Source organism: Glycine max, chromosome 3 (assembly GCF_000004515.6).
Source record: "Glycine max cultivar Williams 82 chromosome 3, Glycine_max_v4.0, whole genome shotgun sequence".
Lineage (NCBI taxonomy): Eukaryota > Viridiplantae > Streptophyta > Magnoliopsida > Fabales > Fabaceae > Glycine > Glycine max.
In genome coordinates, this window is record NC_016090.4 from 34,610,656 (window position 1) to 34,625,847 (window position 15,192).

Below are 15,192 nucleotides of genomic sequence, written 5' to 3' on the forward strand. Positions count from 1 at the left end.
CTGGAGCTGGTGTCACCATCAAGCAATACTTTGGATCGGCTCCACGGACGTCCCGCAGCGCTTCCTCCCTGCCTCCTGACGAATTACAGCAGCTGACCAGCAGATCAGGGACCAGCTAGAGGAGTCCATCACAGAGAAAGTGACGAGGCAGGTCATGGCATCCTTCAGCCAGCTTCAGTCGCAGATGCAATCTCAGGATTGCAGCCTCCTGAGCCTCTGGTTGGTCCTGGTCCCTCCGGTCCTCGAGTGAGCACAAAGGGGAGTTGTGTTGATCCCTCAGGAAACGATCCTGAGACAGGTGACTCTGACAGGTGCGGCTTGTACATAGAAGCAGATCCTGCCCGCCTGGTTGCCATGGGGAGAGTTTATGAGGGATCACTTTGTTCATAACACTCCTTTGTTGCCTGGCCAAGTAAAGGTGAGTGTGGAGGAGGTTAAGATGCAGATGCTCCAGTTCCTGTACCCACTGATGAGGTTTCCTTAGTGGGGCAGGCACTTCACACCTTCCTTGCTTGGCCGACACATCTGTCAAGTCTTTATCACACAGGTACTTATTGTCCTTACTATATGTTTCTTCTTTTAAATTAATTCATTAAGGTGCTAAATTGGCTATTTAACTTTGTTTCATGAACAGGTAGCTGTGTCTCCGCCAAAACCACCTCCGAAGCCCGATCCGGAGGTCGATGATCCGCTTTATCTGATGACATTGACCATCCCAGAGCTTTTCTTGAGGCCTTATCAGGTTAGATGGGATGCCACCGTGTTCGGGGTCGTTAATCCAGATTTCCCCCTGTACATAAAGCACGAAGACCTCTCCGAAATCGCACACGGTGGTCAATGTCTCAGCATATCAGTGTTACAGTTGTGGATTCTGTAAGTCTTTATATAAAAGGCTTTTATTTACCTAAGTTATGGCTTTCAATTCATAAATATTTAACTTTGACTTAACATAAACAGGCATCTCACTGAAACATGTATGCGAGCGGGGAATTCTGATATCTATGGATTCCTCGAGCCTCAGTCCATTCAGAGGTCTGGCAATCGCAGTTTGAATCTGAAAGTTACATAAAGAGTTGGATGCAGAGTTCACAACGCGATGTGTATCTTGGAGCCTACCTAAATGGGTAAGTCACAAAATAACAAAATTTAATTAATGTTTACTAATGTACTAACCCATTTTAGGTTCCACTGCAGCGGACATTGGCAGATGGTGGTCATCCTGCCCAAGGAACACTTAGTTGTCTGGTTTTGTTCATTGCATAACAGGCCAGACAACTACCTTAAGGGGATTATTAATAGGTTAGTGTTCTTTTCAATACATTTGCATTGTAATACCTCAACGTACAACACCAGTTTTTAATTGTTACTCATATGGAACAGTGCTATCAAGGGTCTTGATGATGCTCCACAGCCTAAATCAAAGGCTCCTGCTAGGTGGATTGTCGTCAAGGTACGTCATTTACATAAAACTTCCACTTATATATATTTCTTTATGTGTCTGTACACTAGTTGTTTAATTAATATCCAAATTTCATTATGTATTTAGTGTAATAGACAAAAAGGAACTACTGAGTGCGGCTACTATGTCATGCACTGGATGTCCACCATCATTTTAGGAACTTTTAGAAATAATTGGGAAGCGGTAAGTTTATTTCAAAGAAAATCGATTTATTTATAATTTGTATTACATTATTAACTTAATATGATTTATTTAATCATGCAGTATTTTAACGACCCTAGACCATTGGAGCCTGAGAGATTAAAAGCATTGCGGATCCAGTGGGCACAGTTTTATCTCCGAGTTAGAGATCAGGCCTAGGATTTAGGGACATTTTTTAACATTTTTACATTTTTTACATTTTCTATGTAACATGAACATTGAATTCATTTGTTGATTGTTCTTTATAATATATAAATCAATTATTTGATGTTTATTATCATTAAAACTGCTTGAAAGCAGAATAAAATGTTTATTTGCTGTGAATTGGGCCTCCTGAAATTGCATTTGACAGGTACAATTTTGGGTTTACTGTAAAAACAGAAAGTATATATAAAAAAAATATTGAAAACAACATCGGTTATTAACAAAAACCGATGTTAATATCATAACCAACATCGGTTATAATAGAAAACCGATGTTAACGTTTGTATATTAACATCGGTTTTTTTGTATATAACCGATGTCAGCGTTTGTATTTTAACATCGGTTATCTGTGGATAACCGATGTCAACTATTGTACATTAATATCGGTTAATTATAAATAACCGATGTGAATATTTGAATAGTAACATCGGTTATTTATAATTAACCGATGTTATACACAAAGAACTACACCAAATAAGTGTAAGCATCATCAACATTGACATCGGTTTTCTAGAAAAACGGATGTTAAGGGCATACATTAACATCGGTTATTCTAGAAAACTGATGTTAAACTAACATATTAACATCGATTTTACTAGAAAACCGATGTCAACGTTCATCATGCCTACACTTTTTTTGCTGTTGTTCATTGTGTTTAACATCGAGTATTTGGAGAACCGATGTTGTCATATGTATGTTAACATCGGTTCTCCAAAACCGATGTTAACATTCATACATTCAACATCGTCACTTTCAACATCAGTTTTAGAACCGATGTAGAATGTTCTAAATAACCGATGTTGAAAGTATATTTTCTAGTAGTGAGATTTGCTATTTGCTTCCCGATAGCTAGACATGGGTTAGAGCAGTGTTCCAAATCTGACAGAGTTAACCATACCAGTTTGGGGAAAAAAAAGTACTCTTCATTAAGATTATCGGACTAAAATTAGTGAATTTTTAAAATTGAGAGACTAAATGTGTTTTTGTTTTAAAATATAGGAATCAAAATTATGGATAGTAAAAAATAGAGGGATTAAAATTATATTTTAATCTTATATTTATTTTATCCTCATATATTCAATAATCAAGATGTAATATCAAATAATTAAAGTATATAACTAAATACTAGTAAAAGCAATATCAACATTTTTTTAATGTCAATCTAGCATCAACATTTTTGAATTGTTTTGATTACTATTTTCGGTTATTATTGGGAAAAAATAACCAATATTATAAAAAGATAATGATTCAGGATAAAGTTCTTTAAAACATATAAAATAATTCCTGTTTTTTATTTTATCATGAGCAAATTAACTAGATTAATCTTGGTGATATTAATTTGATTTGCATTATATAAAAAGAACAATTAAATAGATTGATATGAATTAGTTTTACTCCTAAACTCCCATGAAATAGACCATGTGCCTAGATTTACTTTATATTATAAAATTGTTGATGTTTTAAAAATTATATTATTAAATGAATATTTATCTAATTATATTAATAACTATTCTATTAAATGAAAATATATTAATTATAAAAGCATTAATAATTTGACATGTACAGATAAAATGTTGAATAAATAGTCTAGCAAGAACACATAAAGAAATATAACTCAGTAAGTTAAATAAGATATGCGAGTATTATAAATTTTTTGATATGGTATTTAATTTCTATGGATTAAAAAATCAAATAAAATTATTTTTAATTTAGTATTTACTGTTGCAAGCGTACGTTACGTTCACGTTGCACGTTCTTTTTATATTTTATTATTTTGGAAAATTTAGTTATTTCTGAATCTGGTCCATTTTCCATCCACTTTCAACCCATATCTTTGCAAATATATTTGCAACCACCTTCAGTAACAAATCACGTACCCATCCTTTATCTCACGTACTGATAACTTCCTATCTCACATTCTGATAACAAGTTGAGTTCTATGATGGACAGACTCTATAAATAGAATGGGGTGCTCTCAGTTTTGTATCACCAAACCCACTTCTCTATTAAAAAAAATTAAACCATCTATTCAGAGTGAGTAAAGGTCTGGAAGAACAAAACTGTCTTTCAGGTTCGTGTGTGCGCCGCTTCACGTTCAATTTGCAATGGCTAGAGGTACGCTCGTAATATTTTTAATTTCCGCTGTTTGATCTGAATATGCCATTTAAATTGATTTGCATGTTTAGATCAGTATATGTATATTTTTACATTTGGTATCAGAGCACATTTGCATTATTAAGTATGTTTATGCAAGGATTATTTTTGAATGTTAAGTGATTAATATAATTTTATTAAATTAGAGAATAGCCACAACATCTTTAATTGAGTAAAATTATATGCTAAATTTATAATCACATTAGAAATATTAATTGTGATTAATCATATGTAATGTGATGAAATCTACCCACAGGAATTTTGTTATATTTGTTTGATTAATTAAGATAAAATATTAAATTATATTTCTTAATTTACCCACAGGAATTAAGGAAAAGAACATGATTTAATAGTTTTATCATAAAGTTGCATGAGGAATCTAATTGAGTAGGACTTTAGCCCGTATGCAAGTTTTGTGTCACTAGATTCATATATTGAGACATGATTTGCATTAGCAAAACATGACATTTGTTTAGTCTCAATTTTCTTAATGAGCATGTGTGTTTGTTTGCAGTTTCACAATCTATGAATATTTCTTGTGACCTTCCCATTTTGGAAGGTGATAATTATAAGGTTTGGAAGGAAAGAGTTCTCCTTCATTTGGGCTGGATGGATATTGACTATGTTATAAGGAAGGATGAGCCATCGACTATTACTGAAACTAGCAAACCTGATGTTGTTGATCTTTATGAAAAGTGGGAGAGATCTAATCGTCTCTCCGTTATGTTCATAAAAACCAACATATCCGCTAGTATCCAGGGTTCAGTTGACCAGCATGATAAGGTCAGAGATCTGTTGAAAGCCATTGATGAACAGTTTACGACCTCTGAGAAGTCGCTTGCTAGCACACTCATTATGCAATTCTCTTCCATTAAGCTTACTGGAACGAGAGGTATGCGTGAACATATCATGCGCTTAAGGGACATAATGGCTCAGTTGAAAACCCTGGAAGTTACCACGTCTGAATCCTTCCTGGTACATTTCATTTTGTGCACCCTACCTCAACAGTATACACCCTTCAAAATCTCCTACAACACACATAAGGATAAATGGTCTATTAATGAATTGATGACCATGTGTGTTCAAGAAGAGGAGAGATTGATAATGGAAGAGGGTGAGAAGGTAAATTTGGCTACTTCTACTTCTGGAAAGGATAGGAAGAAGTCTGTAGGCACCAATAAAGGAAGGATTCCGACTCAACTAACAATTAAAAAGGAGTCAAAGTGTTTCTTCTATAAAAAGAAAGGACACATGAACAAGGACTGCCCCAAATTTAAAAGTTGGTTTGAGAAGAAAGGTACACCATTTACTTTCGTTTGTTATGAATCTAATATGATTAATGTGAATCATAATACATGGTGGATTGACTCTGGTTCTACAATCCATGTTTCTAATACCTTGTAGGGTATGGAAAGCCTAAGGAAGCCAGTGGGAAGTGAGCAGTGCATCTACTCAGGGAGTAGGAAGAGCTCGCATGTAGAGGCCATTGGAACGTGCATCTTAGTTTTAAGTAGTGGCTTTAAATTACATTTGGAGAAAGTTTTTTATGTTCCTAGTTTCTATAAAAACTTAATTTCTGTTTCTAAACTTGCACCTTTGGGATTTTATTTTAATTTTACAGACTTTGGTTTTAATTTACTAAATAAATCTGAAATTATTGGTTGTGGTCAATTGGTTGATGGTCTTTATTCGATTGAATTGAAAAACGACGCTACTTCTATGCACGTTTCTGTTGGGTTAAAACGGTGTATTGTGAATGAAGAATCCTCTATGTTGTGGCACCGGAGATTAGGACATATCTCTATTGAGAGAATCAAGTGATTAGTAAATGAAGAAGTACTTAGTACTTTGGATTTCACTGATTTTGAGACTTGTGTAGATTGCATTAAGGGTAAACAAACTAACAAGTCTAAAAAGGGTGCAAAGAGGAGTTCTAATTTATTAGAAATCATACATACAGACATATGTTGTCCAGACATGGATGCAAATAGTCTAAAATACTTCATAACCTTTATAGATGATTATTCACGATATATGTATCTCTACTTACTTCATTCTAAGAATGAAGCTTTAGATGCTTTTAAAGTTTTTAAGGCTGAAGTTGAGAAACAATGTGGAAAACAAATTAAGATCGTGAGATCAGATAGAGGTGGGGAGTACTATGGTAGATACACAGAGGATGGACAAGCACCAGCTTCATTTGCGAAATTTCTTCAAGAACATGAGATTGTTGCCCAATACACTATGCCTGGTTCTCCGGATCAGAATGGTGTGGTAGAACGAAGAAATCGAACCTTATTAGACATGGTAAGAAGCATGAGGAGTAATGTAAAGCTTCCTCAATTTTTGTGGATTGATGCTCTTAAGACGACTGCATATATATTAAACCGAGTTCCAACCAAGGCTGTCTCAAAGACACCTTTTGAGTTATTCAAGGGTTGGAAACCAAGTTTGCGACATATACACGTTTGGGATGCCCGTCTGAAGTAAGAATTTAGAATCCACAAGAGAAGAAACTAGACCCTAAGACTATTACTGGGTATTTCATTGGATATGCTGAAAGGTCTAAAGGGTATAAGTTCTATTGTCCATCCCACAACACTAGGATTGTGGAATCAAGGAATGCAAAGTTTCTTGAAAATGACTTGATCAGTGGGAGTGATCAATTTCAGAACATTTCTTATGAAAGGGATCACTATGAAGTTGAACCTTCTGGGACAAGTAATAGGTTGGTAGTCATTCCCACCCCTCAAGTTAAAATGGGTGTTAGACAACCAGTGATTGAAGTTCCACAAGCTGTTGAAAGTGATCATGTAGATCAAGTTGTTTGTGAGGAACAACATGATGATATTGAACAAACTGGTGAAGAACCAGTTGAACAAGTTCCTCAGCAAGATGACCAAACAACATTAAGAAGATCTACTGGAGTAAAAAAGACAGCAATTCCTAGTGATTATGTAGTGTACCTACAAGAATCAGACTACAACATTGGAGCCGAAAATGATCCTGAGACGTTTTCACAAGCCATGAGTTCTAAGGAATCAAATTTGTGGTATAATGCTATGAGAGATGAGATGGATTCTATGGCATCTAACCAAGTTTGGGATCTCGTTGAAATGCCTGTTGGTGTAAAAGCCATCGGATGTAGATGGGTCTTCAAAACAAAGAAAGACTCAGAAGGCAACATTGAGAGACATAAGGCAAGACTTGTTGCTAAAGGATTCACTCAAAGAGAAGGAATCGATTACAGAGAGACCTTTTCCCCTGTATCTAAGAAAGACTCTCTTCGAGTAATTCTGGCATTAGTAGCTCATTTTGATCTTGAGCTGCATCAAATGAATGTGAAAACGGCGTTCCTGAATGGTGATCTAGAAGACGAGGTTTACATGAAACAACTTGAGGGATTCTTATCTAGTGTTGGTGAGCACTTAGTCTGCAAGCTTAATAAGTCCATCTATGGATTGAAACAAGCCTCCCGTTAGTGGTATTTAAAATTTCATGAGGTCATTTCTTCATTTAGCTTTGAAGAGAATGTCATCGATCACTGTATATACCAGAAGGTTAGTGGGAGTAAGATTTGTTTCCTTGTATTATACGTAGATGATATTCTGCTTGCGACTAATGATAAGGGTATGCTATATGAGGTGAAACAATTTCTCTCAAAGAACCTTGATATGAAGGATATGGGAGAGGCATCTTATGTCATAGGCATAAAGATCCATAGAGAAAGATCTCGAGGCATTTTAGGCTTGTCTCAAGAAACCTATATCAACAAAGTTTTAGAGAGATTTAATATGAGAGATTGTTCACCAAGTGTAGCTCCCATTGTGAAGGGTGACAAACTTGCTTTGAGTCAATGCCCCAAAAATGATTTTGAGCGGGAACACATGAAAAATATTCCATATGCTTCAGCAGTTGGAAGCCTTATGTATGCTCAGGTTTGCACTAGACCTGATATTGCATTCGCTGTTGGAGTCTTGGGAAGATATCAAAGTAATCCAGGTATTGACCACTGGAAAGCTGCAAAGAAAGTGATGAGATACCTTCAAGGAACAAAGGATTACATGCTCATGTACAGACAAACTGATTGTCTGGAAGTGATTGGCTACTCCGACTCAGACTTTGCTGGTTGCGTTGATTCACGAAGATCAACATCTGGTTATATTTTTATGTTAGCTAGTGGAGCTGTATCTTGGAGAAGTGCCAAGCAAACCTTAACTGCTACTTCCACTATGGAGGCTGAGTTCGTTTCTTGTTTTGAGGCTACCACGGATGGTGTATGGTTGAAGAGTTTCATATCTGGCCTTAGAGTTGTGGACTCTATTGCTAGGCCATTAAAGTTGTATTGTGACAACTTTGTTGCGGTGTTTATGGCTAAAAATAACAAAAGTGGAAGTCAAAGTATGCACATCGACATCAAGTACTTAGCCATAAGAGAACGTGTTAAAGAAAAGAAAGTGGTCATTGAACACGTCAACACTGAGTTGATGATTGCTGATCCTTTAACTAAAGGCATGCCACCAAAGAATTTTAAGGATCATGTAGTACGAATAGGACTTGGTTCCATGATGTAATTTCATTGTACGCACATTTGTTATTTTCAATGAAACTCTTATTCAGTTAGATATTTTCTCATATGGTTTTGTGCACATATTTATTTATTTTGAGAAAAATCATTCGGTTTAGATATAAAATAAACATATGGTTTATTCATTAAGTTGAGAGCTAGTGTTGAGAGACTTGATATATTGTGGTACATGAAAGATACTACTCATCATCAGAGGATCTATCGCCATGACTCATATATTATGTTTCTTGTTATGGTTGATGTTGGGTTAAATGGACCAAGTGGGAGAATGTTGGAAGCGCACGTTACGTTCACGTTGCACATTCTTTTTATATTTTATTATTTTGGAAAATTTAGTTATTTTTGAATCTGATCCATTTTCCATACACATTCAACCCATATCTTTGCAAATATATTTGCAACCACCTTCAGTAACAAATCACGTACTCATCCTTTATCTCACGTACTGATAACTTCTTATTTCACGTTCTGATAACAAGTTGAGTTCTGTGATGGACAGACTCTATAAATAGGATGGGGTGCTCTCAGTTTTGTATCATCAAACCCATTTCTCTATTCAGAAAAATTACACCATCTATTCAGAGTAAGGGTCTAAAAGAATAAAACTGTCTTTCAGGTTTGTGTGTGTGTCATTTCGCGTTCAATTTGCAATGGCTGGAGGTACGCTCGTAATATTTTTAATTTACGTTGTTTGATCTGAATATGTCATTTAAATTGATTTGCATATTTAAATCAGTATATATATATTTTTACATTTATAACTTATTATTTTCATTTAATAGATAAATAACAAGAAAATGTACTAATACGAGTATTTAGTACTTACCAAAGGAGGAACAAAAAACATAGCTCCTGCAATTTGTGCAGGCCAATGACCATCACTAGTCTGTAATGCACATAGATAATGTGCGGCCCTTGTCATCGTGGCTGTGACTTTTTCGTATGTAATTTCCTCTCCATCTTCTATCTTCACACTAGATATTGTTTCTTTGAAGTTATTTTCTCTCAGAATCTACACGAGGCAGGAAACATTAATCAGTGGAAAAAAAGTTATAAAAATGAGAAAAATAATAGCACAATGCAATATAATAATAATAATAATAATAATAATAATAATAATAATAATAATTTAATCGTAAATATTAATCATATTTAATTTTACAATTGACCTTTATTATTTTATGGTTCATAATAAAAAGATTATACATGATTATAAAGTTACATTTTAAATTATGAAAAACTTTATGAACTTGATTTATTTAACAAAAATTCTCCATAATTAAGAGTTGAATTGTTATTGAATAATAATACATGATTATTTATTTCTTAAAAAAGCAAATGCCTCTCCTTGTGTATGAGCATATATTATTTATTATTAAATATGGTATTTATGATAATAATATTTTTTTTCTAATCTTCTGGTTTAAATAAAAAAAGAAAGTCTGACTTAAATTTGACTGAAAGATAAATAAAATATGATAAAAAATAACTATTCTCATCAAAAATAGAACTCAGATAATTATTATTCAAATAATTATTCTCATCTAGGATCGAATTCAGATAATTATTATCCAAATATTTTAACTTTAACTCTAACGTATTAATAATTTGTATCCAATTGGTTGATTAAGCTTCTTGTTGTTTCGGATACGTATATATATGGTTTGATGCAAGTATGTCACAATCCTTAATCAAAAAGGAAAAAGAAAGTCTGATGTAAATTAAATGCAAACTTCAAATAAAGTGATTAGTACCTGAAAGCGCCAAAGGAGGTCACCACAGGCCTTGAACTTGAAACGGTTGTTATAGAAATTTTGACGAGCTGCTTCAACTTGAGCTCGTTCCTCTGGAGTTCCTGCCTCAGGATCAAATTCCCATGTCTGTCTTCCTACAAAATTGTTTGTGCTGAAAATGTATGGATCTTTTCCACCATCTGCTATCTTCAGCCTCCACATTTTGTTGCTCTCTCTAAATTTATTTTAGGAAAAAAATATATGATCACCCCAAATAAATGTTGATTAACACCTAGAGAAAGAAATTATAAGTATGATAGTTGATATAATAATGTAGTAAGAGAAAGATATATTAAAAAAAAAAAAAAAAGAGGCGTTGATGGAATTTTCAAAATAAGGGTGTTAAAAAATATCATTGTTTTTTATTTAAAAAAGAGGTGTTAATGAAATTTTTATCAAACTTATGATTTTTATTTAAAATTTATATTGATGAATCTGTACGTCCAATAATTTATATAATTTTATGAAAGAATAAAAGGGGAATCATACTGTTGTGTTAATTATACCCACAATTATGTTGGGTGCGCGAAGTAATAGTCCTCTTGATAACATAAACCGTGAATTAGATTTTTTTTCTTTTTATCAGCCCGCAAATTGGTTCGTACTTACGGTCGGTTGTTTCGAAATTCAAATTTGTTTGTATAGATTAGTTTTCTTTTCGTGGGAAAAAGTTTCACAATAACTAAAATTTTAATTTAAAAAATCACTTATAAAATTAAGTTATTTTATATTTTTATAGTAACTAAAAAAATATTATTATTGAAGTGTGATTGAAAAACTATATCAATGAACATATTTTAATAATTATTTATAATCTTTTATACTATTTGACTGTGTAATTTATAAGATAAAGAATATTAGCAGAATATTGATTTATATGATAGAATCTACTAATAAATTTAAATAGTGTACCAAAACGTAATGCCTATGTATCCTTAGTGTAGCAATTCTTTGAAACATCCCAGTACCGCGTAGCCGTATCACTTATCGGAGCGTATTAGATAGTTAATTAACCCGAACATATAAATTCACATTCTAAATAAATATATTTCATGCGGACTGAAGAAATTAACCAACGTTTGTCAGAGTTTTGTATCGAGTATTAAACAAACTCACACCAAACCTGTTTCATGCGAGATGACTAGACAGTAGTTGTACCATTCGTGCTGACTAGTAGCATCAAAACCCTAGCCATGGAGAAAAAACAGAGGAGTAAGAGAGAGTGGCACCAGAATCCAGATCCAATGATGGTGCCGTGCCTTTATTTGAGAGTGTGGACTATGAGTGGTCCCTTTGGGCAGTGCAAAGAATATTTTATTATTTAGCTGTGACCCTCCGATGGCACGGGTAGAATTTAATATTCAAAATATATAAACATAAGTCTAAATAAATTCCTAAAATATATAAACATAAGTCAATTGAGACAATTAATTTTTCGTTTTTTAGCGATACATTATCAAGGAAGGAATGCTAATTTTAGAATTAAAACGTGGTAACATTGTTCTCTTGTCAATATTTTAGGAATTTATTTAGACTTATGTTTATATATTTTGAATATTAAATTCTACCCGTGTCATCTGAGGGTCACCAGCTAAATAATAAAATATTCTTTGCACTGCACAAAGGGACCACTCATAGTCCACACTCTCAAATAAAGGCACGGCACCATCATTGGATCTGGATTCTGGTACTACTCTCTCTTACTCCTCTGTTTTTTCTCCATGGCTAGGGTTTTGAAGCTACTAGTAAGCACGAATGGTACAACTACTGTCTAGTCATCTCGCATGAAACAGGTTTGGTGTGTGTTTGTGTGAGTTTGTTTAGAGTGGAGAGTGTGGTTTAGCTGCTACTTCAATACTCAATACAAAATATTTTCTCCATCTAAAAAGTTACAAAGGTCCTAGTGAAGAATACAAAAAATTCGATCGAGGAAGAATCATGAAGTCATTGGTTATCATTAGATTCAGATAATTTAACGTAATGTGTTCTTGGTGATTATTGGAATTTAATCTGGCTGCCTAGGAACAAGTTGATTTTTGAAGATTATCAATTTTCTGTAATAGAGGTTATTAGTAAGATTAAGTTTCTTATGTATAGACAAGCGCACTTGCATTTATTTTAGGATCTTGATATAGGTCTTCTTATATTAGGAAGACTTTTAATTTTCTCTAATTGCGGGGTATGCCCCGTTTATTGTTGTATCATTTTGGGTTTAATATAATTTACATTTAAAAAAAAAAAGCTTTAACCCGATCCTTGTTTGTAGATATCTATACCATTCACATTATATTGAAACATATCAATCCATTAACATGCAAATAAATATTTTAACAACACTATCATATTGACTTAATTATATTATATCGTTTTTTTGGCTGAATGGGAATTATATTATATCCATTCAACGATAAATAAACTGTAATAAACATTAATATTTACTATATTATAATTAATTTAATTTAGTATATTAAAATTAATTATAAACCTAATGGGATAAGAATTTATTGTTATTGTATATTAAAATTAATTATAATATTTTAACAAATATTATAATTAATTTCTTATATATAATGGACTAATAATATTGCTTGTATTTTTTATGAGTTAAATAAATAAATTTTATTCAAGTGAGGTATAAGTAAAGGTGTTGGAATTTTTAGAGATCCTTATAAAATACCAATAATCACCAAGAACATATTACGTTAGATTATCTGAATCTAACGGTAACCAGTAGCTTCATGGTTTTTCCTCGATCGAAATCTCTGTATTTCTCACTAGGACCTCCGTAACTCTTTAGATGGGGAGAATAAAAACTATGTATGACGACTCGATATATTGGAGACCATAACATTCTTATAGCGTGTTAACCTAATAGAGTTCTCATTATCCCCTAATGGACCAACAGTGACATCTGTTTATTTAAGTTTATATCATCTGATTTAGTTGTCTAACAGACTCACTTACTTTAATCACATAAAATAAAATTTACTAATAATAAATAACTAATATAATTATCTTATAATATTAACCCACATTAATTATTAGAATAGAAAATTCCAACACAAGGGTACCTAAGCTTTTTACATAATATTCGGTTGTTGCATAAAATACTACCAACAACAAAGTATACAACATATAAAAACCAGAAAGAAAAAAAACCCTACATACAAAGTTAACCCTTTACATTAAAAGTGTCCCATGTACTCAACATCTACTCTAATGCAATGGTACTAACACCGATCCATCATAAGTTGCATTTTATGAACACACCTAAAACTCGTAATTAACAATAAGCAAAATACCTATGTCCTTATGTGTATACTCACCCTGTACACATCAAAACCCTCCTAAATTATTTTGCACACAATACCATACCAAAACTATGCCCCCGTACATGCAATTCCCTTGGTCAATAGCTCAATAAAGTACTCGTGGTGCACGCCACCAGAAAATTCAAACTCAAATGCTCCCTCATTAATTAGCAAAGGGAAAAATTATAGATAAACACCAATGTGCTAATAAATACCTAGTGAGAGAGATGAAAGTGAAAAAAAAAATATAGGCTTTATAAATAATATGATTTGATAATTGACACATGGAAAGAGATAGAGAGATAGAGATACTTGAGATGTGTTTGTTAGAGAATCTTTAATGGTAGATTTCAAATTAAAATCTTAGACCACTTTTTGGTACACCCTACAACGTCATGTAGGATTGAAGATCTCTCAAGATTTTTCTCATGTTTTCCTTTAGTGGTAGATCTCATTTTGGGATCTTAGATAACTTTTCAACTTTTAAATATTTATTAAAGTAAATATAATTAATTAAATAATTAAATTTAATGAAACATAGAAGAAAAAAATTTATAAATATTAATAAATAGAAAAATGAACATAAATTTAATTTTTATTTATGATTAAATGTTAAACAGATGAAAAATACATAATTTGGTAATAAAAAAATGCAACACATTAATGTCAAAGAAAAATCAAATTTCATTATTGTTGTGACCGTAACGTTTCTAAATATGTTCCACTAAATTTGTTTAAAATTGTTGATGAATTTCTCTTGTATGCATAACACGTCTTGTTTGCAAGTATGTAACAAAGTTATGAGGAACACCACGAGATTCTTCAACATTTGGAATTTCATTATATACATGATCATAATCAACATCAACATTATCACTGAATGTATCTTGTTCGTCTTCGACAATCATGTTATGCAATATAATGCATGTCAACATTATATCCTTCATTGTATCCATGTTTCAGGCACATGATGGACCACATATAAATGCGAATTGAAATTTGAGCACACTAAATGCTTGTTCCACATTCTTTCTTGTTGCTTCTTGACATTTTGCAAATAATTTTCTTCTGGGGCCTTATGGCATTTGTATGGTCTTCACAAATGTGGCCCAATCAAGATAAATACCATCTACAAGATAGTACCCAATAATATATGAAGCTCCATTAATTATAAATTGTACTAGAGGAGCTCGACCATACAAAACGTCATCAAACACAGACGATTGGTTTAACACATTAATGTCATTGTTTGAACCTACAACTTCAAAATATGCATGTCAAATCCACAAGTCTTGTGAAGCGACAACTTCAAGTATTATTGTGGGATTGCAATGATCACCTCTACGATATTGGCTTTGTCATGCAACTGGACAATTTTTTCACTCCCAATGCATGCAATCAATAGAACCTAACATACTTGGAAATCTTTGTGCATCTCCAATTTATAGTAGGCAATTGGTGTCATTGTTGTTGGGTCTTCTC

General features: G+C 33.0%; 1 protein-coding gene across 2 annotated transcripts in view; it reads right to left on the reverse strand.

The window, feature by feature from the left end:
- Nucleotides 1–11,680, reverse strand: part of LOC100810544 (beta-amyrin synthase) — a 34,221-nt gene extending 22,541 nt beyond the window's left edge. The window contains exons 1-3 of one of the 2 annotated variants that reach the window (XM_006576703.4): nucleotides 11,523–11,680; nucleotides 10,361–10,574; nucleotides 9,433–9,618 (exon numbers count right to left, since the gene is read on the reverse strand). In XM_006576703.4, coding sequence (XP_006576766.2) covers nucleotides 9,433–9,618; nucleotides 10,361–10,561 — 387 coding nt within the window. In that variant the 5' untranslated portion in view covers nucleotides 10,562–10,574; nucleotides 11,523–11,680. Of the gene's footprint in view, nucleotides 1–9,432; nucleotides 9,619–10,360; nucleotides 10,632–11,522 lie in introns of both variants that reach the window. The other variant, XM_003521054.5, reaches the window with a different exon arrangement.
- Nucleotides 11,681–15,192: the final 3,512 nt, after the last annotated feature.